Below are 25249 nucleotides of genomic sequence, written 5' to 3' on the forward strand. Positions count from 1 at the left end.
AAAGGGTGTCAGCAAAGGAGTTGAAAACCAAAAGACCATTTTACCACTGGACAAATCCATGGTGCAGCTGCACCATGAATATCACATGCAGTTCTAATAATCCCATTTGAAAAACTAATTAACAGAATTGAAAATCAGTGCTAGGCCTGCCCCCACAGGCCTTGTAGCTGAGTCCCTAAGATGGCATTCACTAGCTACCTGTATTATTTGCCTTCTAGTTGGTCCTCAAGGGCAATTTGGGACAGTCCAGCTTGTACCCTTGGGGAAGGGAATGGGAAGAAATTTTGCATGTGTTCTGGACATTATAGTATCTTAAGTTTCCATGCGCATATGCCTCAACACTCTGATTCTGTCTCCAGTCGCCTCTGTTTATCCCAGTCCCCCTTAGAGATGTTATGCAGCTGGTGTCAGGGCAGCCAAGAGTTCCCGAAACCCTTGCAACTTTGTCATCATCTGTACAGGTGGATGGGATTTCAAGGCAACTTGATCTGGCATTGTGGTTAGGATCATTTTTGAGGTAGTCAGAGGTAGTATGCATACACTGGCAGGTGGGAAGGAGAGGAAGGTTTCTCTGTTGGCACAGCAGTCTTTTCACCCAATGCATTTCCTTAACAGGTCTCTTGGTCCATCCGACAGTGTAACTGTGAGCATGGAGCCCATGTCACGCAAGGGACAACTTGCCCCTGGCATCCCCCAGCGTAGCTGGAAAGATGAAAGGAGGATTCCTCCCAGGGGACTTGTGCTAGTGCATTTCTGCTGCCTCTGACATGACCTGTGTGGAGCCCCACCAAACCTACATTAATTAGCAGCATAAATTAGAGCCTAAGAATGCCACATTTAGCTGTTGCAGTGATCAGCCCACGCACTCTGTAGGAATTTTAAGAACAATTTGAACTCCATAAAAGGGGAAAGAGATCTGCTCTCATCAAATACACACTACCCCCACAGTATTGACAGAATATTTCAGCAGAGGAGCTGGACACATGCCACTGCTCATCTTGTAATCCAAAATGTTGCCACTATTTCAGTGTGTAGATAACCAGGAAAACAATAATTCATTTGTGATTAGGTAGGGCTGGAAGTATTTTGTTGCAAAATAATGCTTTGTGAAAATAGGAACTTTTCATGTACCATTTTCGGGAAGGGAAGCACTGGCAGAGTGATGCTGCCTGGGATACGAGGAGGTATCCCAAATGCACACATTGACTAGTCTATGCCATCTGTCCTACTGGAGTAATTGTGTTTGGTACGAGTAAGTAAACATCAACGAGGTCAGAGATGTAAAACAAAGTGTCCCCCACACAAGCCTACCTACTGAGCTAGTAATTACTCCTATATGTCCTGTCTTCAATAACCTGGGGCAGAACCTGCCTATTAGTCTGTTCTCACATGCATACAAGTGTGATTTCCCAGAAAATGGATATGTAAAGGGTCACCAGATTCACTATATGCAGTGGTCACAAGCATTCAATGTCTGGGTTCAGTGATGAATGAGTTCTCCCAGCCCATCTCAGAAAACCATATAACACTCAAAATCTAGTTAAAAAGTGGATAATTCTTATAAATAATTTCCACCTGGCAAAGTTTTCCAGACACTGCAGAACTGAATTTTGCATTCCAAGGTGACATAAAACCATAGAAGTAGTATTGTTGTCTTACATAGGTGAGAGATCTTACGAACAACCTGAGACTGTTTCTATAATAAACAGCAGAACAAACCCCATTCTTTTGGCTTGCTCTGTACACACAGAGGCTGCAAGCATCTAAAGATAGAAAGGAAAGCGCTCCATAGGCAGAGTGCACAGTTACAGAACGCAGCAGCTGTCATTATCATGAGTTAAATATAGGCTAAATTCAGATAGTCTTTATTCAAACCTTGTAATGAGTGTTTAGATTCTCACTGGAAGTAGATGGGATAAGAATAACCTGACAGATCTTCCCTCATCTTGCAATTCAGTACAGATGCAGGCGTTCAGCCTGGGCACAACGTGCTTCTGAGAGCACTCCGGGATTTTCTGGCTTCTAAGGTGAAGCCGCTGTGAGCAGTTCCTGGAGTGGTTACTGCTTTCACTCCTCTGGCTTAGAGCATGACGCTGAGGACAGTTCTGGCAACACGACTGGTAGGGTGTGAATTGCAATACAGGGATGTGAGCGAGCGGCTGGAGACATGGATGGTGACAAGGCTGCACCTCTGAAGTTCACGTCTCAAGAAAATACACTACTTTGTGCAGAAACACAATGCCCTTGTAAACAACTCACACTTCACTGAACCAGGGACTTGTCAGAACAGACACATCTGCTACCTGTCTTTCGGATTTTCAGCTTAGAGAACCTGTTTGCCCATTGATCTCTTGAGAAATGGCTTGCTCTAGATTTAAGAGACATGTAATTGTTATGAAAATGATATACACCTTTTTTTCTTGTTCTGAAAGAGCAGTAGGCATTACTTTAATCTTGAAACAGACCTAGGAAAAGTAGTTCTTAGTTGAAAGATGGGGCTGAGGCTGGGGCAGGAGTAAAAGTCACACTGAGCTGGTGAAAAGCTTTCTTTTAGCAACTGCCAAATCTCTACCTTTGCTAAACTTTGTTGTTTGGCTTTCTGAATACATCAGATCTACCCTCGCTACTCTTTCTCTTGGAGATTCAACTTCTATTTAGAGATTTTTGGCTTCTCTGATGTCTTTTGTTACTGTACAAGTGCAGGAATTGTCTTTACAAATTCCTTATCTGAAAATGAATGGAAAGCAGATCCTGGGAAAGAAACTTTGTACAAGAGAGTAACTGTGCAGAGGAGGAACACTTAAAAATACAGTTTTTTTCTTTGTCTCCCCTCTGTCCATCCATTTGCTCTGTTATTCTCCCCTTGCTCTCTCTCCTCCTCTTCTTTCCCTTGGCTCACATCAAACCTGTAGCATTACACCTCACACAGTGTGGGAGTGATGAGTGAGTTCTCAGCAAAGTCTGCTGTTCAAAGAAGTTTTTTGAGGTTTCCTTGGCATACCACCTTTACCTCTTCTTCCCTAGGGTAATGCCATAGCCCAGGGACCCCATCTGCCTCCTGCCAGGCAGCCCTCACCCTGCACTTTCTCTTCCAGCCCCATATCAGCATCAATTCTTCTCATTTTTGGCAGCTGAATCAAACTCTCAGATGAGATCATTCCCAAAGCCAGAAATTCAAATCCAGATCACTGCTTAGGCAAACCAGTGAAATCATTCTGGATTTTCATTCTTGTTACTGAATTCAAAATTCGGGACATGGTTAAAAGATAAATGTGTAACCTAAGTGATACATTAGCTAGTAAGATCCTATTTGCAGTTCTGAATATATCGCCTGGCACCTGCATTTCCGAGTAGATTAAGTTAATGGAAGACTGATGGAAAAGTTTGCTCTCCACTTCCTGACATCTAATCAAAATATACCAAAAATCAACACAATCTCTTTTATTTTGTTTTATTGCATTTCATTACTAGCCAGCATCAGTGTGTTATTATATGAGCTGCTAAAAAACCCACTGAGGATATTAACAGCCTATCTTTTCTTTTTTAATATAGTGTTATTCATAGTGATTGTCTGTAAGAAAAAAGCTACATTTTTGTTAATTTAAACTCACTCAAGAACTTCCACAGGGGAACAGTCCAGCACAATGATCAATCTGCCATCTGCTGGCATCCTGTCTCTGGACAGAGCTGTCAGGATGGGGTGTAAAATTCAACCTACCAGTGCACATACACAGTGTTATTCCAAAAATGATACAAAATTTATGAGCTGAAATTTCTGTGTCCAAAGCTTAGCTTAACAATTTCCTGGGTCATTTCCACCAAAACAAAATGGCTGAGGAATATAAAAAAATCAGTCACCAGAAAGGAATCCTACATTTCCATAATCTAGTAAGAATTTCTTGTTGTTACAGTAAAGACAATAGATCTAATCACATTCTCTTATTAGTTATTAGCACTTTGATACCATAGAAGCCAGCCAGGAACAGGGCCTTGGTGTACTAAGACTCTGTGGAAACACTGATTTGTAAACAGTGGTTTTAAATGGACTGGAAAATACAGAGGCAGAGAACAGGATGCAATAGTAGCAAATGGCAGGTTGGTTGTGAAGCAGAAAGTTTTGGAGGGAAAAAGCCAGATGGAAATTAAAGACAAAGTGGGGCTGAGAGGTTGGAAGAAGTGGTTAAGGATGATAGAAATTAAGTGAAGCTGATGTGAAGATACTGCTAGAAGACTGTGAAAGTAGGAGCAAATAGCCATTCACTCAGGAGGACTACAAAGATGTTACGAGGTTATGCAGGGAGAAAATTAGAAAGGCCAAAGCCCAACTGGAACTTAATCTGGCTAGTGCCATAAAAGACAATTAAAAATGTTTCTATAAATACGTTAGCAACAAAAGGAGGGCTAAGGATAATCTCCATCCTTTACTGGATGCAGGGGGGGAAATATAGTCACAAAGGATGAGGAAAAGGCCGAGGTACTTAATGCCTTCTTTGCCTCAGTCTTTAATAGTAAGTCCAGTTGTTCTCTGGGTACCCAGCCCCTTCAGCTGGAAGACAAGGATGGGGAGCAGAATGAAATCCCCATATCCAAGGGGAAATGGTTAGTGACTCGCTACACCACTTAGACACACACAAGTGTATGGGGCCGGATGGGATCCACCCAAAGGTACGGAGGGAGCTGATGGAAGTGCTCACCAGGTCACTTTCCGTACTTATCAGCAGTCCTGGCTAACCAGGGAGGCCCCAGTTGACTGGAGGTTAGCCAATGTGATGCCCATCTACAAGAAGGGTTGGAAGGAGGATCCGGGGAGCTACAGACCTGTCAGACCTCGGTGCCAGAGAAGGTTATGGAGCACATCATTTTGAGTGCCATCACACAGCACGTGCAGGACTACCAGGCAATCAGGCCCAGTCAACATGGGTTCATGAAAGGCAGGTCCTGCTTGACTAACCTGATCTCCTTCTATGACAAGATGACCTGCTTAGTGGATGTGGGAAGGGCTGTGGATGTTGACTACCTGGACTTTAGTAAAACCTTTGACACTGTTTCCCACAGCATTCTCCTGGAGAAACTGGCTGCCTGTGGCTTGGACAGGCATACTCTTCGCTGGGTAAGATCTGCCTTGGATGTCCAGGCCCAAAGTGTTGTGGTGAATGGAGTTAAATGCAGCTGGCAACTGGTCACAAGTGGTGTTCCCCAGGGCTCGGTATTGGGGCCAGTTCTCTTTAATATCTTTATCAATGATCTGGACAAGGGGATCGAGTGCACCCTCAGTAAGTTTGCAGATAACACCAAGTTGGGCAGGAGTGTTCATCTGCTTGAGGCTAGGAAGGCTCTACAGAGGGATCTGGACAGGCTGGATCCATGGGCTGATGCCAAATGTATGAGGTTCAATAAGGCTCAGTGCTGAGCCCTGTCCTTTGGTCACAACAACCCCATGCAACGCTACAGGCTTGGGGAAGAGTGGCTGGAAAGCTGCCTGGTAGAGAAGGACCTGGGGGTATTGGTTGACGGCTGGCTGAATATGAGCCAGCAGTGTGCCCAGGTGGCCGAGAAAGCCAACAGCATCCTGGCTTATATTAGAAACAGTGTGGCCAGCAGGACTGGGGAAGTGATTGGCCCCCAGTACTCGGTACTGGTGGTGGGTTTGCACCTTGAATACTGTGTTTGGGTTTGGGCCCCTCGCTGCAAGAAAGACATTGATGTGTTGGAGCATGTCCAAAGAAGGGCAATGAAGCTAATGAAAGGTCTAGAGCACAAGTCTTTTGAGGAGTGGCTGAGGGAACTTGGATTGTTTAGCCTGGAAAAAAAGAAGGCTGAGGGGAGACCTTATCACTCTCTATGACTACCTGAAAGGAGGTTGTAGCCAGGTGGGTGTCAGTCTCTTCTCCCAAGTAACAAGTGATAGGACAAGAGGAAACGGCCTCAAGTTGCACCAGGGGAGGTTTAGACTGGGTATTAGGAAAAATTTCTTCACTGAAAGGGTTATTAAGCATTGGAACAGGCTGCCCAGGGAAGTGGTTGAGTCACCATCCCTGGACATACTTAAAAGATGTGGCACTTAGGGACATGGTTTAGTGGTGGACTTGGCAGTGCTAGGTTTATGGTTGGACTTGATGATCTTAAGGGTCTTTTCCAACCTAAATGATTCTATGGCAGATGAAATTTTCCCTTATAATTCACAGAATTCCCTTTCACCAGCAAAAGTAATGTTTCATATGAACTTGATAAGTTACCTGCAGGAAAACTTTGAGGAAGAAATGGTGCAAATGCTTTCCTCATACACAAAATCACCTTGTTGTGGAAAGACCAAAGGTGATGTAGCCTTGGAGAGAAACATTATGCAGAGCACAGAGTATGCTGACTTGAAACATTTTTAATTTGATTCCTGTGATTCTGTGCCTCTCTCACTAGTTGGGAATTTGGTTCTTTGAAGTTGCGTCTGTTTTGCACCCCATGCAGCAGAATAACTTGCTCAGGAAAAAAATAAGCTGTGTGGTGAGAGCTTTTACAGATAAAAAGAAGTGTTTCAGAGCACTGATTTACAAACCCAGAACAAATGGATGTAAACAATCTCAGCTTACTATCTGTTCTTTTTCCTGAAGCACCTTAAAGGTTAAAAAAGGGGTGCTTGTAGGTCAACAAAAGGTTGGCCTACATATTTCAAGTTTATTGCAAGTAGGTATGTACCTGAATGTACATTTCAAATCTGAGCATCCTGAAATTTAGGGGTGATTTAAAACAAAACCTAGACCCAGGTCTGAATTTTGCAGTTAGTTAACGCTAAGTTTATGAATACATGCATAGCCAAATAATACTAACAGAAGAGATCTGCAGGCAATGTGTTATCTTATATATGTTATAATCCTTATAAAGCACATTTGTCTAAAAATGGACCTCACAACATAAGAATAATAAAAAATCTAGATATACTCTAGCGCTTGTCAGCAATAGTGCCCTATGAATCTGGTGAGTATTTTAATTACATTTTCAATTCCCGCATTTTAAATCTGAAGATATGCTTTTTGTAAATTAGCTGATGATAAAAGTGAAATTAAGGAATGGAGGTACTGTAAAAAATTGCAGCAACTGTGTAGGGTCTATACAAAGAGTGTGGCAGAAAGAGCAACTCAGAAGAGCAATATACAGCAGCTAACATACAGCAGCTAACACACCCGAGTCAGAAATGCTCTGCCTCTGTTTATTTCAGTGTGTCTTCCTCATCAAACTTTATTTAGACCAAAAGTAACTGTCTTTAAAAACATGATCAGTGCTAAGATGTTAGACTTTTGGGAATTGTGGTGGGTTGACCCTGGCTGGGGGCCAGGTGCCCACCAGAGCTGCTCCATCACTCCCCTCCTTCTCTAGACAGGGGAGAAAAAGTACAACAAAAAGCTTATGGGTTGAGATAAGGACAGGGAGAAGATCACTCACTAATTATCGTCACGAGCAAAACAGACTGAACTTAGAGAGGGAATTAATCTAATTTATTACTAAGCAAAACAGAGTAGAGGAATGAGAAATAAAATCAAATCTTAAAACACCTCCCCCCACCCCTCCCATCTTCCCGGGCTCAACTTCACTCCCGGCTTCAACCTCCGCCCCCCTGAGCGGCACAGGGGGACGGGGAATGGGGGTTACGGTCAGTTCATCACGTGGTGTTTCTGCTGCTTCTTCATCCTCAGGGGGAGGACTCCTCTCATCGTTCCCCTGCTCCAACATGGAGTCTCTCCCACGGGAGACAGTCCTTCACGACCTTCTCCAAAGTGAGTCTCTCCCATGGGAGACAGTCCTTCACGAACTGCTCCAACGTGAGTCTCCTCCACGGGGTGCAGACCTTCAGGAGCAAACTGCTCCAGCGTGGGGTCCCCCATGGGGTCACAAGTGCTGCCAGCAAACCTGCTCTGGCGTGGGCTCCTCTCTCCATGGGTCCACAGGTCCTGCCAGGAGCTTGCTCCAGCATGGGCTTCCCATGGGCCACAGCCTCCTTCAGGTGTCTCCACCTGCTCCGGCGTGGGGTCCTCCATGGGCTGCAGGTGGAATCGCTACACCCCCTCATCCTTCCTCCATGGGCTGCAGGGGGACAGCCTGCCTCACCATGGTCTTCACCATGGTCTTCACCACGGGCTGCAGGGGAATCTTGCTCCGGCGCCTGGAGCACCTCCTCCCCCTCCTTCTTCACTGACCTTGGTGTCTGCAGATGTTCTCACATCTTCTCACTCCTCTCTCTGGCTGCAAAAGCGCTCTCTAACTGTTTTTCTCTTTCTTAAATATGTTATCACAGAGGCGCTGATTGGCTTGGCCTTGGCCAGTGGCGGGTCCGTCTTGGAGCCGGCTGGCATTGGCTCTGTCAGACACAGGGGAAGCTTCTAGCAGCTTCTCACAGAAGCCACCCCTGTAGCTCCCCCCCCCCCCCCCCCCCCCCCGCTACCAAAACCTTGCCACGCAAACCCAACACAGAATCATTTGTCTCCAGCAATTTAAAGCTGATGTGCTCTCCTCAGGGAAATAAGACTTCAGCACAATGACTTTTTAAGCATATGAAATTTCAAACAGTGTATCTCCCACCACACTGGACTGGGATGTGAACCACTTCTGGTGGGTGCACTCCTCCCTCCATCCTCTTGAAAAGGAGTTTCACTATGCAGAAAACAGTAGGGCGTGGTGAGGAAGCATGTTTCAATCCTTTCAAAAAATATCGTCTGACAACTGTTTAAGCCAAAATGCATGAGCACTCCTGAAATCCAGGACTTCATTGTCAAGATGCATGCTCCACATTGGAAAACTCTGGGTGTATTCTCCTGTAGCTCATCAGTAACATATCTGTTACAAAGAGGACTGTTAGTGTCTCTGTACTCTACAAATGTATTCCTCTGTCTGCTCCTTTCTGCCTGGACTGCTTCAATGTCCTTCTTAACAAGAGTTGTTCTAATTGCTTTTATTGGATGTAACGCAGTGCAGACCCAGGGCCATCTGGACACTTCACTCTAGTATGACTAGCAATGGCAGAAGTGTGACTGTATACTCTTACGAAGTTGAACTGGAGGATGAAAGGCAGGCAGAGGCGGTAAATTTACAATGCTTGTCTGTGAAATACTGTTCTCCTTGAGATACTGCAGGCCACATCTTTTTTTTATGTTTCTAATTGGTGCTTTAATTATGGTGATAGCATAAAAGAAAGCAGGAAAGATAGCAGGAAGTTTTATTTTTGTTTTTGATCATCACCTGCTTTAGTAGTCCTTGTGCTCCAGTGCCAATAGAAGATCAGGCAAATGATAATCCTATGGGTGAACTAAACAACTAATGGTGCAGGCTATGACTTTATTACATGGAGTGACTCTTCATCCACCAGAGCTAAATTTGTCTCTGAAGTCTATTTTAGGTTCAGCCACTGGCTTGTGGTATGGTCTTTACTGTTGGTTTTATTCTTTGGATCACTTTCCCCCCTCTACTATATTTGAGCCGCAGGAAAGAATCTTTTTCTGCACAGTGCTGAGATAGTATGCTAATACTAAAAACTCATGACCAAATCTATGGATCTCAGCTTTTGGCATTTTATTTCCTCTAACTGGGTATTTAATTCAGTTAGTGATGCTTACAGCTAACCTACTTCAGGGAAAGTAACTTAAGTGCAGCAAACCTTTTGCTGATTTGGTCTTATCCAGTGGTCTTTGTTGCTGAGTATAAGTTTAGAGTCTGAAGCTTATGTGGGCTGGCTGTGGAGCACATCTTTCATTAATCCTGCAAGTCAATAATCTCTTGCAAATTGGCATATAATTTAAGGATTAATATTAAACCTGAACAGTTAAATTCAGATCTTGACATCTCTGAAAGATCTTTTAAACATTTTGGTTTTGTCAAAAATGTCTGTTAGGCCTGTAAGGACTTGCGAGAAGTACAGCATCAGCCTAAGGCAACTTCAAAGAGAGGACCATGAAGGTCTTGAAGTAAGTCTACCTCTAAAGAGAGCCCCAGGAGGTGTTGAGCCTGGTGGTAGTTTAAAGAGCATTCCTGGGGTTGCTAGAAAAAAAAGGCAGCAGCTCTAAGGAAGGAGAACATGTCAACATCGGGAAGAGATAATAATTGTTCCAATTTTAGAATCAAATCAGTCTCGCTAAAAACAAGATAGTATAAACAGAGGAGGAAAGACTATTCTAAAACCAGGCTTACAACTAGCTTAAATCCAGAGTATAGTGTTATCTGGAAATCTCAAGTCAGGTCCAGTGCACCAAAACTGAAACCAATATGCATTGAAGTCCTTCCCCCAAAGTAATTATCACTGGTATTACTTTAACACCTCTTACTGTGAGTGTTATGCACTGCAAAATGTAGCTGTTGACTACAGGGTGCCTCAGAGGAAATCTTATACTGTTTTGCTTGCATATGTGAGGCCTTTTAATAGCTTTTCATTATTTTTTTCTTCATTATTTAAAATTATTAGAGTTTAAAATCTTCAGTAATTCTTCTCACTGGAGTCATATTCTTGTGACTGAACTGCAGTGCTCATTATATTTTACAGCTTTTAAAAACAGAATATTGTACAAAAGCTAGTCAGGCACCCATGATTAATACAGAGGCTTTATTGATCACTGTTCAGGTACCTATCTGTATTACAGTAAATTGTAACAGTTCATTTTTTCATTTAGGAACAAATTTTCATTACATTGCTTTCTGATTGTGGATAGACTGCAGCAATTGTAGTATATGAACACAAGATCTTCTGTTATCTTCAAGGTTTTTCTTCATCTACTGTAGCTTTTTTTTGTAGGGTGCCTAATACTTTAGCACCTGTTTGAATGTTTACACAGAATTAATTAACAAGCCAAAGACAGGTGTAGTAGGAAATTAGTTGCTAAAAAACTGATTTAAGTGCAAGGTAAGAGATTATTTGGCAATTGACACTGAGTAGAGGAGTTTCTAAATTCTTCTATGGATGATGGACTGATCTACAGATCTTTAAGGATTATCATCCTCAAGGAAGAACATAAAAACAATAGAGTAATGATGAAGTAAATTTTCAGGAAGGAGTTTTCTTCCACTGTTAATTTGAATGTACTCAGGCTATTTTTTTTATGTACATCAGGGATTATCTCTGTAATGAGATCTCTGTCCTTTTGTCAGCTATTATTCCCTCTATCTGTTTCTTTTCTGGGGTTTCTGATTAAAAAAAAAAAAGGCAAGTGCACTATTTCTTTCTCTTTATCAAAGACCCATCTTTGCCACCTCTCATTTGGCTTGAAACCAGGTTAGTATTCAGAATGATCTCAGTATAAGTAGTGGCAAGGAGTTGCATTTCCATGCAGAGCCTGAATTCCAGTTTTGTTATTAAGGAAATGAGTTAAACAGTCCTTCTTCATTGTTATACCTGCTTGCCTCCTGCTAAAATTAGTATTAGTCACATATCTTTTAATTGCAGAGAAGTGCACTGGAAATAAACCCCATGAGTCTCAAGCAATTATCTCTCATGAAACACAAGACAAACAGGAGCTGAAAGTATGATTAAGAGTTTACTGAGCAGCTACGTTTTCTTAGATAATCTATATGAAGTTTAAAAAATAAGATACTTCAGTGGAAGCTGCTGATTAATGCCAAAGAACATGTGAACTTTTCAACCATCAGTCTGGAAGTTAAAGTCTTTCCTAAGCACCAACTGTGAATATCTTACTTTTGTTATTGCCTTAAGTTTTAGTCATATTGCTGTGGAAACTTCTCTGTGTTCCTGACAGTGCACTGCCGAAATAACAAATCTTATGTGCCAGGGTTTTGATGCAGGTGTTGCCATCTATGAAAACCTGATTTATATCCTAAAGAAAATCCTAACCTCAAGATTAACCTTGCAATATAGGGAGTAAAAGAAAAGCAAGACAGGAATGCAACTGCAACACAAAATCAGTCATAATACAGTGATTGTTGATCCCTTCTCTCCCCCAACAAATACACAGAGCCATTCCAGTTGGTGTTCTTCACAATATCCTCCAAAACTCCTGTGGGCTACGTTGGGGACAGCATCAGAGACTGAGTGCGAGGGGGGGTGATGGATCTTGAAAGGCAATAGATAGAAGTTACTTCATGAGGGTACCTGTACATGGTGCCTCATCCCAGGCATGAGGACTGTGCTACTTTTTCACTTAAGCGATGCTACTGCAAGGTTCTGAACAGGCTGGATAGAGGTGGTGAATTTAGTGTTATGTTGCTTTATGTATTCAACCTTTACCTTTCAGGACTCTCAAGATATCGTATTAATCACTCTAATGTAATTTACATGTTCATATTTTCCCTTGGCACATACATGTGTCATTGTGGCAATAAGAACCATTTTGAGCCATTGGACAAAGCATTTGATGTACCCTTCACCCTGTTCCAGACCTTTCCTTCTGAAGGTGCTCCCTGCCCTCCTTTTACCTTTGCAGGTAAGCAGTGGCAGGTCCTGCAAAATGTTGGAGAAGGCAGGGAGGAGCTGGGGGAGAGTTGTGGCATGGAGGGACACTTCTAGGGGTGAGACATTTTCCACTCTTTCCATGATTTTACCCAGAGGGCGCTGATCTGTCTTCCTCCTTTCACTTTCCTGCCACTCTTCTGGGATCTGTATCCCGCTTAAAGTAAAATTCACTCCCTGTGGGCTAGTTACCTGAAAGAATGCTCTTTGGTTACTTGGCTAGTCACAAATAGAGGTTTTCTCTAGAAAGTCTGCAATATTGCACTCTTTATAGTGTTAATATCTATAAGAAATCTCATGGTAAATACAAAATATGCTTTGGAGGCTTCTGCAAGAATTTCTTGCAGAGAATGATGTATGCTGTTGTACCTGAGAAGCGGAAAGGGAACGCTGCTCAGCCAGTTACTCCAAACTAAGCAGAAATCGAAAACTGCAGGCTGGAAACAGATACAAAAAGTCTAGCCTGCAGATCTGCTCCCTGTTTCAAAAGGTCACTGTTTAACCTTTCCATATCTACTCCAACAAAATATCCACTCTAGTCTTATGAATGCTGATATTGTTACATTCCCGATCACTAGGGAAATGTTCTGAAAACTCAACAGTGTGAAGGAATCTGGATGTTTTATTCCACTGTAGAGGAAGAAAACAAAGAAAATAACAGAACAAAAAAGGAAAGCCCAAATTGAGCTAAAAAAAAAGGAATATTGAATTTCTCTACCCTGCTAAGAGGAGACAATTCTAACATGAAGTTCAATTTTCTTTTTCTTGCTAAGTCTTTGAAAGCGGCCATGTCATGCAATAGATAACTGTATATCTCATTGATCTAGCTACACTAATTGTCTTTGTCTCGGTGCATTTCTTAATTAGATGCTGAGCGTATACTCATAAATCTAGCCTTGCTGCAATGTGGCACTTTTCTTTGCAGCATCATAACTGCATTTTGTTTTTTCCCCTGAATTGCACTGATGAACAAGCTGAAAGCATTGACTCAACACTGATCAAAGTCAGGGTTACCAGGAATGGCAAGGTGAAATCTGCTCAAGTACAGGGAAGTGATGTGGAACAACCATTATTAAACCATTCTTACACTCCCTGGGAGAGAGGAATTTAGGTGTAACTCAGAAGTGAGTGGAAGGAAGGAAGGAAGGAGCAATACGTTCCAAATTCAGCCTCTGCAAGCATCCTTTGAAATTGCTTAAGTCTGTGCTATAAGCCTCTGTTGTCCTTTGTCTGCTCCAATGTCTGAGAAAAGCATGTATATGTACATGGATCCCTCTTATTCAATATTTATTTTTCCTTGGGCTGAACACAGCTCAGCCAGAACAGAGGTTTGGGCCCATTATTGTTATTTTTATTTCTTCAGTAGCATAATAAGCAACATGGAGAAATTAGTGGGTGCATATCAGAAGCCCTATATGTACTTTCTAGAGATAGGAAGGCTGAAAAGGAGTATATCAAGCCTAGAAAATTTCCAAGCCAGTGCTTCTGTATTTTCATAACACAGTATCAGTACTCACATTATGACTGCAGCAAGATCCATGCCTAGAGGTTTACAAAAATAACATTAGAAAAAGCTGCTGCTCTGTGAGAAGCTTGCTGCATATTCCATCTGGGTCTAGACAAACACCTCGCAGAAGTGTGGTTTTATGGGGGAAGAAAAATCCTTCTTTGCTCTGACCCATGCCTTGCATGTATTCAGGACTGCCTCTCCCAAGCTTAGTAACAAATGTGAGTGCTTCCAGCTTTTTATATCTGTCTCCTCTACGGTACTTACTACAGTTAAGAAATAGGGGGATGGATTTTGCATCTTCTTCTGCAGCAATAGCAGCATTCTTTATAAAACATGACAATTAAAATAGCAGTGAGGTACCAAAAGATCTGATTAGACAGAGTGGGGGAAGCCTGTCTCTGGTGGAATGGTTCAAACCACTGTTCTTAACCCATGGTGGTGTCTGAAATGTTGTACATATTTTAAAATATGTTGTTTAAAATTCTGTTGCTATGCTTTCAAGGGATGTTGCCTTCTTCATTAATGTTGTGAGTAGGTCCTGGGTGGCAGCAAGCACCCACGCAGCCATTTGCTCACTCCCCTCCCTGCAGCGGGATGGGGAGAAAATAGGAAGAACAAGAGGGAGAAAACTCGTGGGTCAAAATAAAGACACAGAAATCAGTTACCAAATACTATCACGGGCAAAACAGACTTGATTTGGGGAATTTAATTAATTGCCAATTAGTATAAATTTTTAATTATTGAGTTGGGTATTTGGAAATTAAAAAAAAAAAAAAAAAGACAAACATTCAAATTGCCTTTCCTCTTCCTTTCCCAGGCTCAGCTTCACTCACAGGCTCACTTCACTCCAGACACCTCTCTTCCACTCATGTTATCGCCGCAGGTTACACTCAGTCCCTCCAGTGCGGCAGCGAACAGCCCAGGGATTGGGGCCAGGACACAGTGGTTTCTCTCTGTCAATCCTTCCTTCTCAACTCTTGTGTTCTGCTCCAGCACTGATCCCCCATGGGCTGCAGTCCCTCCAGGGAACTACCCGCTCTGCCATTGAGCACCTCCCACTTCCCTTGTTATTCCCTTATTCGCTCCTCTATTCACTCCTCCTCTGCCAGTCTAGTGACTGTCTTGGCTGAGGGGCTCAGTGGTGTCCTGTGGTGGGTCTGTTGGAGCTGGCTGGTACCAGCTGTGTTCAGAGAATACAAAAGAATTGTGTATTGTTCTTAGATGCTATCTCAAAGCCAGTGATATTTAAAATACATTTTGGGTTTTTGAATGTGAAGGAGCTAGGACAAGTTCGAAAGAAATCCACAGTGACGGGTATAGACAGCAGTGAGGTTGATGCAACCATACGGCTGATCACTGAGGAGTTCTGTGAGCCCAGCACTGTGCCAGTCTTTCCGTACAGCCTGTTAAGATGGGCATCACGCTCTACTGAGGTATGTGCCAGGCTCTGGACCAGGGCTGGCTTGCATTTGACTGATACAAAAGGCAAGCAGTGTGAACCTATATCTATCATCTGCACCGTCTGCACTAGCCTAGCAACAATATTTTGACTAAGGACACAGCTAATGTTTGTGGCAGAGAAAAAAATAGAACCAATATATCTCATATTCTGTTTTATGCTTTGAGTACAAAGACTGGCTTTCCTCCTGTTAAAATATTTTGATCTGGAGAAAGTGATTTAGAACACAAGCTCTTTAATGAGTGCATGGACCGAGACAATCTGTTCGAAGAATAGTTGGCAGCATGGGAGAGGGCATAAAGTAAGAGCAGGTGAAGTGGACAAAAGAAATGTTAAAGAAATGTGTTTTCTTTGGAGGAGTGCTCCAAAATGCAGAGCCTTGTAGAGAGATGAGGACAGCATGCTCCATGAAGGCACAGCATACTGGCACTAAAAACATGCCGTTGGTCATCTAGCCAAAGAGGTAAACAACTTGCTTGGAGTCTTGGGGTTATTTGTCAGAAATTCAGAAAAGAAAATGTTTGGAAGACAGAGGAACCATCTGAGCTCACTGTGAAGCAGCAAATGTTCCAGTGCTATTTTTGATTGAGTAGTACTGTATATTGGGGGAGTTTCTGTGAAATGGGAGGTGACACTACAAAATCTTGGAATGTGCATATTTGAAATATGCTGTTCATGGAAATAATATGTGTTTCATATATTTAGCATTTAGTCTAGTCTGAAAAGTGGCTGTAGCATCTTTTTATCCAATGCTTAACGTCTTCTACTTGGAAAAAACAAGCTACTCCTTTTTGGAAGGAATATATATCATTCCCGTGGCCTTAGCTTAGGAACTTAAGAACCTTGTTTGATCCTTTTGTTGTCAATAGTTAGGTCAGAAGAATTGTGCCTGAGTTAATGACCAGAGAGAGAACAAAAGGAAAAAGTAAAAGGGATTTCTTTTAACTCCTGAGATTATTGGATAAGACCAAAACTGATAAGACCCCAGTGTATGTAATAGAAAGCAAGGAAAAAGCATGGTCACACGAATTGATGGAAAATATGCGTAAGAACTACATTCCACTGATAAGGGTGTCTCCATGAGAATGTCTGTTCTCACCTCTTTTCGCACTGGAGCCGATTGACATTAGGTTGTTTGAATTAATATGTGCAAGATAATGTCATAAGTAGTGATGTTGCCTGTTTAGCACTTAACTACCTTAAGAGTAAAATAAGCACTTTCATCAGTAAATGGAAATGACCCCTCATAAGTTGATATATGATCGAAAACTCTCCATCTTTTCTTCTTAGATTCCTCCTTCAATCTTTTCCAGTTTATCTCTAGGTGGATTTAAATTGAAGCCTCTCTCATTAGCAGGCACTAATTTATTTATATTTGATGAATGTCTCACAAATTATCTGCTTCATCAATGTGGAGAGAACTTGTTGGTAAAACAAAACTACAAAAAAAAAAAAAGTACAAAAACCATCTGTTTCAAAAGTGTTTTCATTTTACCTAAACCACTATGAGATGAACTACTGTTCCTGGAGAAAGGCCTTTCTTACTGTTTCATTTTGACACCTATAGAAAATTCTGTATTTGTGCTGCAGAATGGGCTCAGAGGATGCGTTAGCCTGGATGGAGTTGCTCAGCTATTTCCCAGTGTTTGGCTTCAGATTGCAAATGCTAGTTAAAACAAGAAGTTCCTTCAGTGTTAGAATCCTAAATGCAATTCTTGTTTGTTAGTAAAGCCAATGTACAGCTGGAGAGCATTTTCCACAAGGCTGTTAGAAGTTCATACACTGTGGGAACACTGGATATTCCTAAGTTTCTTTGACAGACAGACCTGTTACACTGCAATGACCTGCAGTACTTGATGAGTTTATTTGGAGTCCTATTACAGAGTCCTGGGTGGTAAGACAAGGCCAGGTGGGAGAAGGGAGAGGTGGTAAGAAGAACAAGCAAGTGGGAAACCAATTCTATACCATGGTAATCATGGCATTAGGCTGGAAAAGTATCAAAAAGGCATAACATGGTTGTTTCCTATGAAATAGATTGTCCTGAGGAAAAAACCTTCTGTTGTAGAACTTATGGGGTTTGCAGAACCTTCTTCTCTTCCTGTGAAAATACCAGCCTAATTTTTCAGACTCTGTGACTCAAAGGCCTGAGGTATGAACCTTTTCAGATTTCTCAGCCATTAGTATATTTTTTTATATATATATATTTTTCTTTCAACAATGACTTGGTCAGTGTAATACTGCAGTGGCTTAGGCTAATCGAGTCTCATCCTAATACAACTGTGCCAAGACTAGAATGTAAAGACTGTGTTTCCTAATTGCTGAGAACCGGGGCAGCACAAAATTATGTTCTTTGTAGGAAAATGGCATGGCCAACTCTATCCACAAGGAAAACCTGCAAGCCAACCTTTTTGTAACATGTGATTGCTACAACGTACATCTTCCATGAATAATGACATCTATGCCTTTGCGTTTTTTGAGCTATAGCAGTTATACTCTACTGTGAATGTCCCCAGAATGCATATCTAACTGCAAAAAGACCCCCTTTTCATCTGTATCCTGAATTTCATGAGTCATTGTCCATTAGGTAATTCTGCTTCTGAGTATTGCTTTTGTGCTCTTTTCAGTAGCTCTAAAAATGCTGTGCCTGATTCACTATCGCTTTCTGACTTCATTTGTACCAGAGCAAGAGTAAGGAAAAAATAGACCCTCAGCTGCTCCGCTTTTGTGGGAGTGACTGAGGTGCACAATAACCATGAGTCAGGCCTTTCTGCAGAGCCTCTCATTAACATCATTACCATTTTTTAAAAAAAACAACCACCTTCGGCTGAATTTATCACTCATAAACAAGTGGATGTCCTGAACATTTGGTACTGATTTGTAGGTCATTCTTTTCACTCCTGTTTCTACCATGAGACAAGACAATCCTGACACATATTGAAATGCATTTTAATGTTGCTATATGGGGACTGGAGGAAGGTTTAATATGCATAACTTTGCTTTACTAGTAGTGCTTGGCAGCTCCAAAGTACTTTCTGTCCAAGGATTCCCGGTACTGTAAAGCACTGCATGTGCCTCGTAACTTCCACTGTAGTGAGGTGTCTGCCATTTCATTTTTATCTACCAGGAAACTGAAGCATTTCATAGAAGTGAATAAGTCACCTTGGCCAAACCAGTAAATAAACAAGAACCTGGTTAAATCCTGGTCCTCCATGACAAAACGCAAGTGTGCCAATCTAAGACATCATGTAGCATTCATGTGATCAGTTGCTTTCCCTTTACATAAGTAAGTCTGAAATCCTGCCATTGTGAATATGTGTCTATAACTCTCAAGAAGCTAGATCATCCTTTAGTATTTTAGCAAACTGCTCAAAATGGCTCCCCAGGAGAAGAGGAGATAAGAAGTCAAGTCAGGTTTTATATTCTTATGTTGTTTTTCTCCTTGGTACTTCAGTGGCAGTTTTTTCCATGTCTTATATTTGATTAATCTTATTTATGGCAATATATTACTAATCCTATTTAACTATTTTTGTTCAGCCAGACACAGAAAACAATGTACACACAAAAAAGAAAAAATATTTAAGTATAGGGATCATCTCAAACAGTTTCAGAACTAAAATTATTTCTGAAATACAGTATATTTATTCTGCTACCTGGTCCTAAATGCAGAGCATCCCAGATCAGATGAATGCCTAATGAGGGTCTGACAGTGGACCTCTAAAATAAACGCTCGTGCTTTAGTGGAAGCAGTAGTACTGCTCACAAACTGGTTAGATATTAACCAGTTCAGGCAATATCCCTTCTGTATATTATAAAGATAACTTCTGAGATCTTATTTCCTGTCTAGGCAATGTCCTAATCTAAAATGAGATCTCATTTCTGGGTTAAGGGAGATGCTTGATTTGGAAAACTAATTTGGAAATATATGACTTACAGTGACCTCCACATTCCTTTTCCAGGATAAATACAGAATTTACACTGGCAATGTAATTAATCCACAGTAAGATTTCTAGTAATTTCCAGGTTTCTCATGAAACTCTATTGAACTTTGAGTTTGCTTACAGTACAGAAAATCTGAAATAAATCCATCAGTTGTATTAATCCAGGCTTGCATCAGCATTACTGGAAACAAAATCTAAATTTATATTAAATAAAGTGAGAGTTTATATGATCTAGGAGTGTAAAATGTTCCAATTACACTGCTCATATTTATATTCAGTTTATAGCAGCCAGTAACACATACTCTTCGTTCAAGACCTTTCCAGTGCAGATTTGCATAGGTAATTTTGTCTCAGATTGTTTGGTATTTGACGGCAACCCTTTATTTCTGGAGTGAACTGATAATGTAACTATCTGTTTTTGAAAAGGAGATTCAACTTTCATATTTGTGAATGAAAGCTGGAAATCCTGAGCCAAGGAAAGTCTAGAAAACCTGAAGCATTGATTATTTCTACATAAAATCTCGGGGGTTTAGAAGAAAAAAAGGGTTTATTTTCATGTCAGTCTTGGTCTCGCTTGTTGAATTCTTGGGGCTGGTGAGACAATGTGGGTGTACATATATATGTATGGAGGCATGAATGTGCACTTTTTCTTACACATTGAACTCGAGATGGAGTGTACTGGAGCCTTTCTGAAGCTCAGGACTGTTTTTCCAGGCCGTGTTTCTTGTAGGTTAGTAACTGCCTAGTGCATGGAAAATGGAAATCACCATTTTTCTGGGGCCGGACATAGAGGTTCACTGCTACCCAGGGAGGGCTCTCACTAACAGGGAGCAAGGGTTGTTTTCTACCTGATAAGCTCACAAAAGGCAGAAAGAGAAATACGAGGTGACACCAGCACCACAGATCAGTCTGTCATTCACAAGGCATACAGTCCCAGAAATCCACTCAAAAATATTTTTTTTCTTTTGTTATTTCCTTTTTCTAGAAAAAACAAGTGAGTCAAACAAAGATCCGGGTGATCTCTACAATCCTCTTCATCCTGGCAGGCTGCATTGTCTTTGTGACCATTCCTGCAGTTATCTTCAAACACATCGAGGGATGGACAGCCTTGGAGTCCATCTACTTTGTGGTTGTTACTCTGACTACCGTTGGCTTCGGTGACTTTGTAGCAGGTGAGCAGCTTTGAGCCTAGGTGCTGTGCATGAGGGCCTTGGCTCTTAGAATTTGTTTTCTCATGTAGAGAGGAGGCTTTTCACTATGTATTTTATCCAGTGAAACGATGCCAGGTGTTTCTGTTGGGGTTACTGTGCAATAGGACACCAGGCTGATTTAAGATCCAGGTGCCTTGCCATGTGCAGATTGCAAGCTTTCAGCAGTGTAGCTAACGTGAGCCTGGGAAGTCCCAATTATCCTTTATTGTACAATGAATTATGCACAAGTCAAATGACTTTCCCATTGAATTCAGGATTTGTATTAGTCCATTAGGTCTCAATCTGAGGCTCATTGCTGAAGCAAGTAGCCAAAATGATGAATGGGTGAAGCTTTTGCAAAGCAGGGCTGAGCCATAGGGCTGGAGAAATCTCTGGTCGGATGCAGTAGTGGGCTGCTACTACAGGAGCTGCAGCATTTCAGAAGCTGCGTTTTGTTCTCTAACCTTGGCAGAAATTTTGACATTGCAGTTGCCCTGTTAAGGAAAACTGATATACGAAGAGAAGGACTAATGGGGTATGCATCTCAGTGCTAGGAGGATACTCTCCAAGATTAATACATTACTAGCAGGAACTATAAATATCCATCCTTATCAATTTCCAAAGAGGGAGTCAAGGCTATTGACTAGAGAGATGAGAGATTTTTTTTTTTTTCCACTCTACTGCTTTGCTGACAAAAATGTGGTTAAAATAAGTGGAGTTTTTTTCCCATTAGTGCATGACCCCTGCACCTCATTCCTGTTAGTAGTCCTAATTAAAGGCATTAAGATGCCTGTGTTACAAACAGCCATATTATGCTACTGTTTTGTTACTTTCTATAAATCAGTGAAATATGAATGAGTTAAAACATCAAATGAACTACAGGGATATATAACATTTTCTTTGCTGAAGAGCTGTAGACAAGTCTTTTTGTAGACAAGACTGTGATCTTGCTTTTTTATAACATAGTGGTATAGAAGACATGAATTACTGAGGGAAAAAAGGCACTGAACAAAGAGAGCCCCAGATATGAAAAAGAAGTATTTTACGAGCATTCAGATACAGAAGTGATTGTATGAGCTTGGTTAATTTTAACCACTTAAATGTGAAGAGAAGCTCACTGGTATTTTGTCTTTGTGGTATCACAGTGTGAAATAAAAATAATTCACAATATTTTTCTTAAGCATATCACACTTCAGTATTGTTTTCTCTGATAATATAATAGTAAAAAAGCCCAAATATTAAATAAAACTGTTCTAAATCCAACATGATTAGGAAAATATAATCCACAGCTGGGTGACCACTAACAACCAGGATTTTTCAAAAATCAAATGGAGAACCTTGAATGAGAAAACTTCAGAGGTGATCTCATAATAAGAGTTTAAGGCAGGTGATCACCAGGAGATTTGGGTTTCATTGCTGGTTTTGGGATTGATTTTCTGTCACTTTTATTTTCTGTCACTTTAAAGACTCTCTATCTCTGTCCCTTCAACATCACAGGGAAAATACTACATTGCATTGGGAATCAATTGCATCAATGGAGCTATGCTGATTTATTTCACCTAGAACATGTCCTAACTCTTGCCAAATTGGGAAAGTTTTTGTACTACTGTTGGAAATGCAATTGTGGATGGCGCCTGAAAAAACAGAATATCTGATAGGCTGAAAAAAGTGGTCTCATACTTTCTCAGTCGCCTGATTACACCATAAGACAGAGCTGAACAGTCTGCTTCACAGCAAGCTTCCTCAGGGACACGTATGATCAGAAGAGCCTCGTTGTACCATAGCAACAGCAGCCCCCACCTCCCATTGTTTCCCACTCTTAAAGACTGGAAAAAAGAGAGTGATTCATGCAGTGTATGGGGAGAGATTAATATCAAAACCAATATTTGGGTCCCTGCCAATTCTCAAATGTCTGAGTTTCCACAGGGACGTTCAATCACTATACGTACACTCATACTGAGTCTGGATAAAATTAAAGAGTGATAGAAATGTCTCAGATATTGGAAAAAGCTCAGGGGAAAATGCTGAACCGTGTTGTCCTGTGATTTTAATGGGGGAAAATCCTAAAAACTCTCTGTAGTCATACAGAAGTACAGATGGGTGTCTAGCTCTTGTCTAACCAAGACTGGAATCCAGGAAATATGCAATCGTCTGCCCGAGTCTGCTGGTAGGCTTGCTCTTTAGGCCGAGATTTACACAGGTACCACCAAGGGTAGTGTTTCTTCACCTGTATTGAGGGATGTGGCTGTGCAGCCTCTTTGCCACTCTCTCTTCAGCTCAGGGCTGTGCCTGCCTCTCACTGTTTCTCCTTATTGCAGTGCACATGGGAGTCTCAACAGTGAGGCTGTGCTTGCTTTCTTTTGGAAAAGTTTATTGTATTCTGTGGCAGGTAGCAGCCTGGCTGCTACTGCATTTATTTTAGGCTCTTCGTAGTCCACCTGAGTTGCCAAGTGTCTCACATACTTGTTTTACCAGCAAGTTCTAAAACTTGCATGAAAACAATATAGGATATTTGTTGCTTTATTTGATCCTTACCTCCTCTCAAGTCATTGGCCAGAGAATGCATCCCTATAACTGATACCCAAGCAGACAGTATATCCTTATTATCAGGGCTGATGGCAGGGTTGGCTTCCTGTCAGACATCCTAATCTGGAGGGGAAGACAAAGCTACTTTTCTTTCTCCTTCACATAGGTCTCTGAATCCTGTAGTTAAACCCAAAAGAATCTGGAAACTATAACCTAAGGGAGTTGAACTGTAAAGTTTCTCGACTACCAGGCTGCAGGCAGTTCAGAATAAGGAAGACTAGTGGTATTAAACTTTTTTCTCGGAAATGTGTTCATGCTGTTGCAAGTACTATTGAAGCAGGTATTTCAGACCTGCTTCAGACTATGAGCAATATAAAGAAAAGTGCTTACTAGGTGTTCTGGCAGGTCACATAGCAGCAGAACAATAGGTAATTTTAAAGAGTCTTGTATTAAGAACAGACTGTGTTCCTCCCATCTGACAGGCCTCTCATCTATTGTTAGAACTACAGTGGTGTTGGCAAAAGTCAAGAAAGAATTTCAGAAATTTATCAGAATTGCAGATATTTTGTCATAATTTTGGCATCTCATGATTCCTAAGCATAAGTATATGCTTATTTCAGGAGGAAATGCTGACATCCATTACCGGGAGTGGTATAAACCCTTAGTGTGGTTCTGGATCCTTGTTGGCCTTGCCTATTTTGCTGCTGTCCTGAGTATGATTGGAGACTGGTTAAGAGTCCTGTCCAAGAAGACAAAAGAAGAGGTATGACTAGTAATTTCTCAGTGGTTTGTCATTTTATGAGAGAGCTTTAAGTGCCCGATTCTTGCTTGTCTAAAGAAGGATGCTCCTCTGCATGACCAGTGTTCAATATTCCTTGTGGTTTATTCCACTGGCTGCCTTTGGTATCCACTTAGCTCTGATCTTTAACTCCTTCACAAAGGGAGGAAAAAAACCACAATTGAAGCAGCCTGGGTTGTTATACCTCTATCAGTGCTACCAAATACACAGAACACATCAGTAGGATTGCAATTATGGACTAAGAGAAGCCACCCTTCACTCTGAAACTAGCTACAAAATTATGATAAAAATTTCAGTGTTCTCTCTTTAAAAATTGGAGATGCATAGGTTTTGAAGACATTAGTTGGCACTCTTCATTATGAAACAAGAATCTGCCTTTAAACTAGGATTTTATATTGAATTTCCCCACCTTTCCCTATGTCAGGAAATATGGTTCTCAATAAGAGTTTAGATTCAGGCCCCTTACTGAGTACCATATTATTAAAAAATTGAAGGAACCGCGTGGTCACCATCAGGGAGAACATGATTAAATTCACTCAGAACATGCCCTCTGTGATTCAAAGACAGTATTGCTAATACTTCACTCAATTAAGAGTGGAAAATAGAAGGCAATTGCCATGCCTCTAGAGCTGAAGCCTATTGTGGAGGACATTAATAATATAATTTTGATTTTTAAGGCAATCTCCTCCTGCATTAACTAGCAAAGCTAACCTGGCAGGGTTAGCTAAAGATCAGACATAGACAAAGTTTGGCAGAGGGATACTGCTGTTCATTTATCATTTATGAAGGCATCTGCGCTACCTGCTGCGCTACCTGAGTCCCAGTGCATACCCTGTGCATCTCCATGAATAAAGGGGGCTTCACAGAGCGTTTGGCTGTCAGGTTGATCATCAGCAGGCACCTATAGGTGGCAATCTGATCTCTCATGGTGAATGTGAGATGCCTGCTGCCACAAGTAAACAGTTCTAAATGGACACCTGCTCATCTGGCCTGAGGAACCACAATGACTTCCTTGTGGATCACTGAATGCAGAAACAGTTCTGGCTACAGCAGCCCAAGCAAACCTTTGACCTTGGTGGGCTTCTGCAAACGTTGTACTCCTGAATCTGTTCTCCTTTAGCTGAACTTTGGAAAAGGCCTCTGTTGACTGAGATATTGCTTGGTAATTTATCTTCTTTTTCTCATTCTGGAAGAAATATTTATTCAATACAGCAGCCATGTAGGTGGTTTATTCTTAACCATTATTCTGCTCTCATGTGCAAAGGAATAAAACAGAGCAAAGCAGTGAGACATTTAAGGACATGCTCGTGGTGCCCACACAGAATATGTGTTGACAACTCCTCCAGCTGGCTTGAGAGGGTGGTATTTGGATACTTACGCAATGGAAGCCT

At 41.4% G+C, this 25249-nt stretch overlaps 1 protein-coding gene across 3 annotated transcripts in view; it reads left to right on the top strand.

Annotated features, from left to right (window-relative positions):
• KCNK10 (potassium two pore domain channel subfamily K member 10) overlaps window positions 1–25249 on the top strand; it is a 78285-nt gene that overhangs the window by 45364 nt on the left and 7672 nt on the right. For all 3 annotated transcript variants that reach the window (XM_075753745.1, XM_075753744.1, XM_075753743.1), the window contains 2 exons: window positions 20329–20515; window positions 23680–23822. In XM_075753745.1, the coding sequence (XP_075609860.1) occupies window positions 20329–20515; window positions 23680–23822 (330 nt within the window). The remainder of the gene's footprint in view (window positions 1–20328; window positions 20516–23679; window positions 23823–25249) is intronic.

Source organism: Balearica regulorum, chromosome 5, assembly GCF_011004875.1.
Source record: "Balearica regulorum gibbericeps isolate bBalReg1 chromosome 5, bBalReg1.pri, whole genome shotgun sequence".
Taxonomy (NCBI): Eukaryota; Metazoa; Chordata; class Aves; order Gruiformes; family Gruidae; genus Balearica; species Balearica regulorum.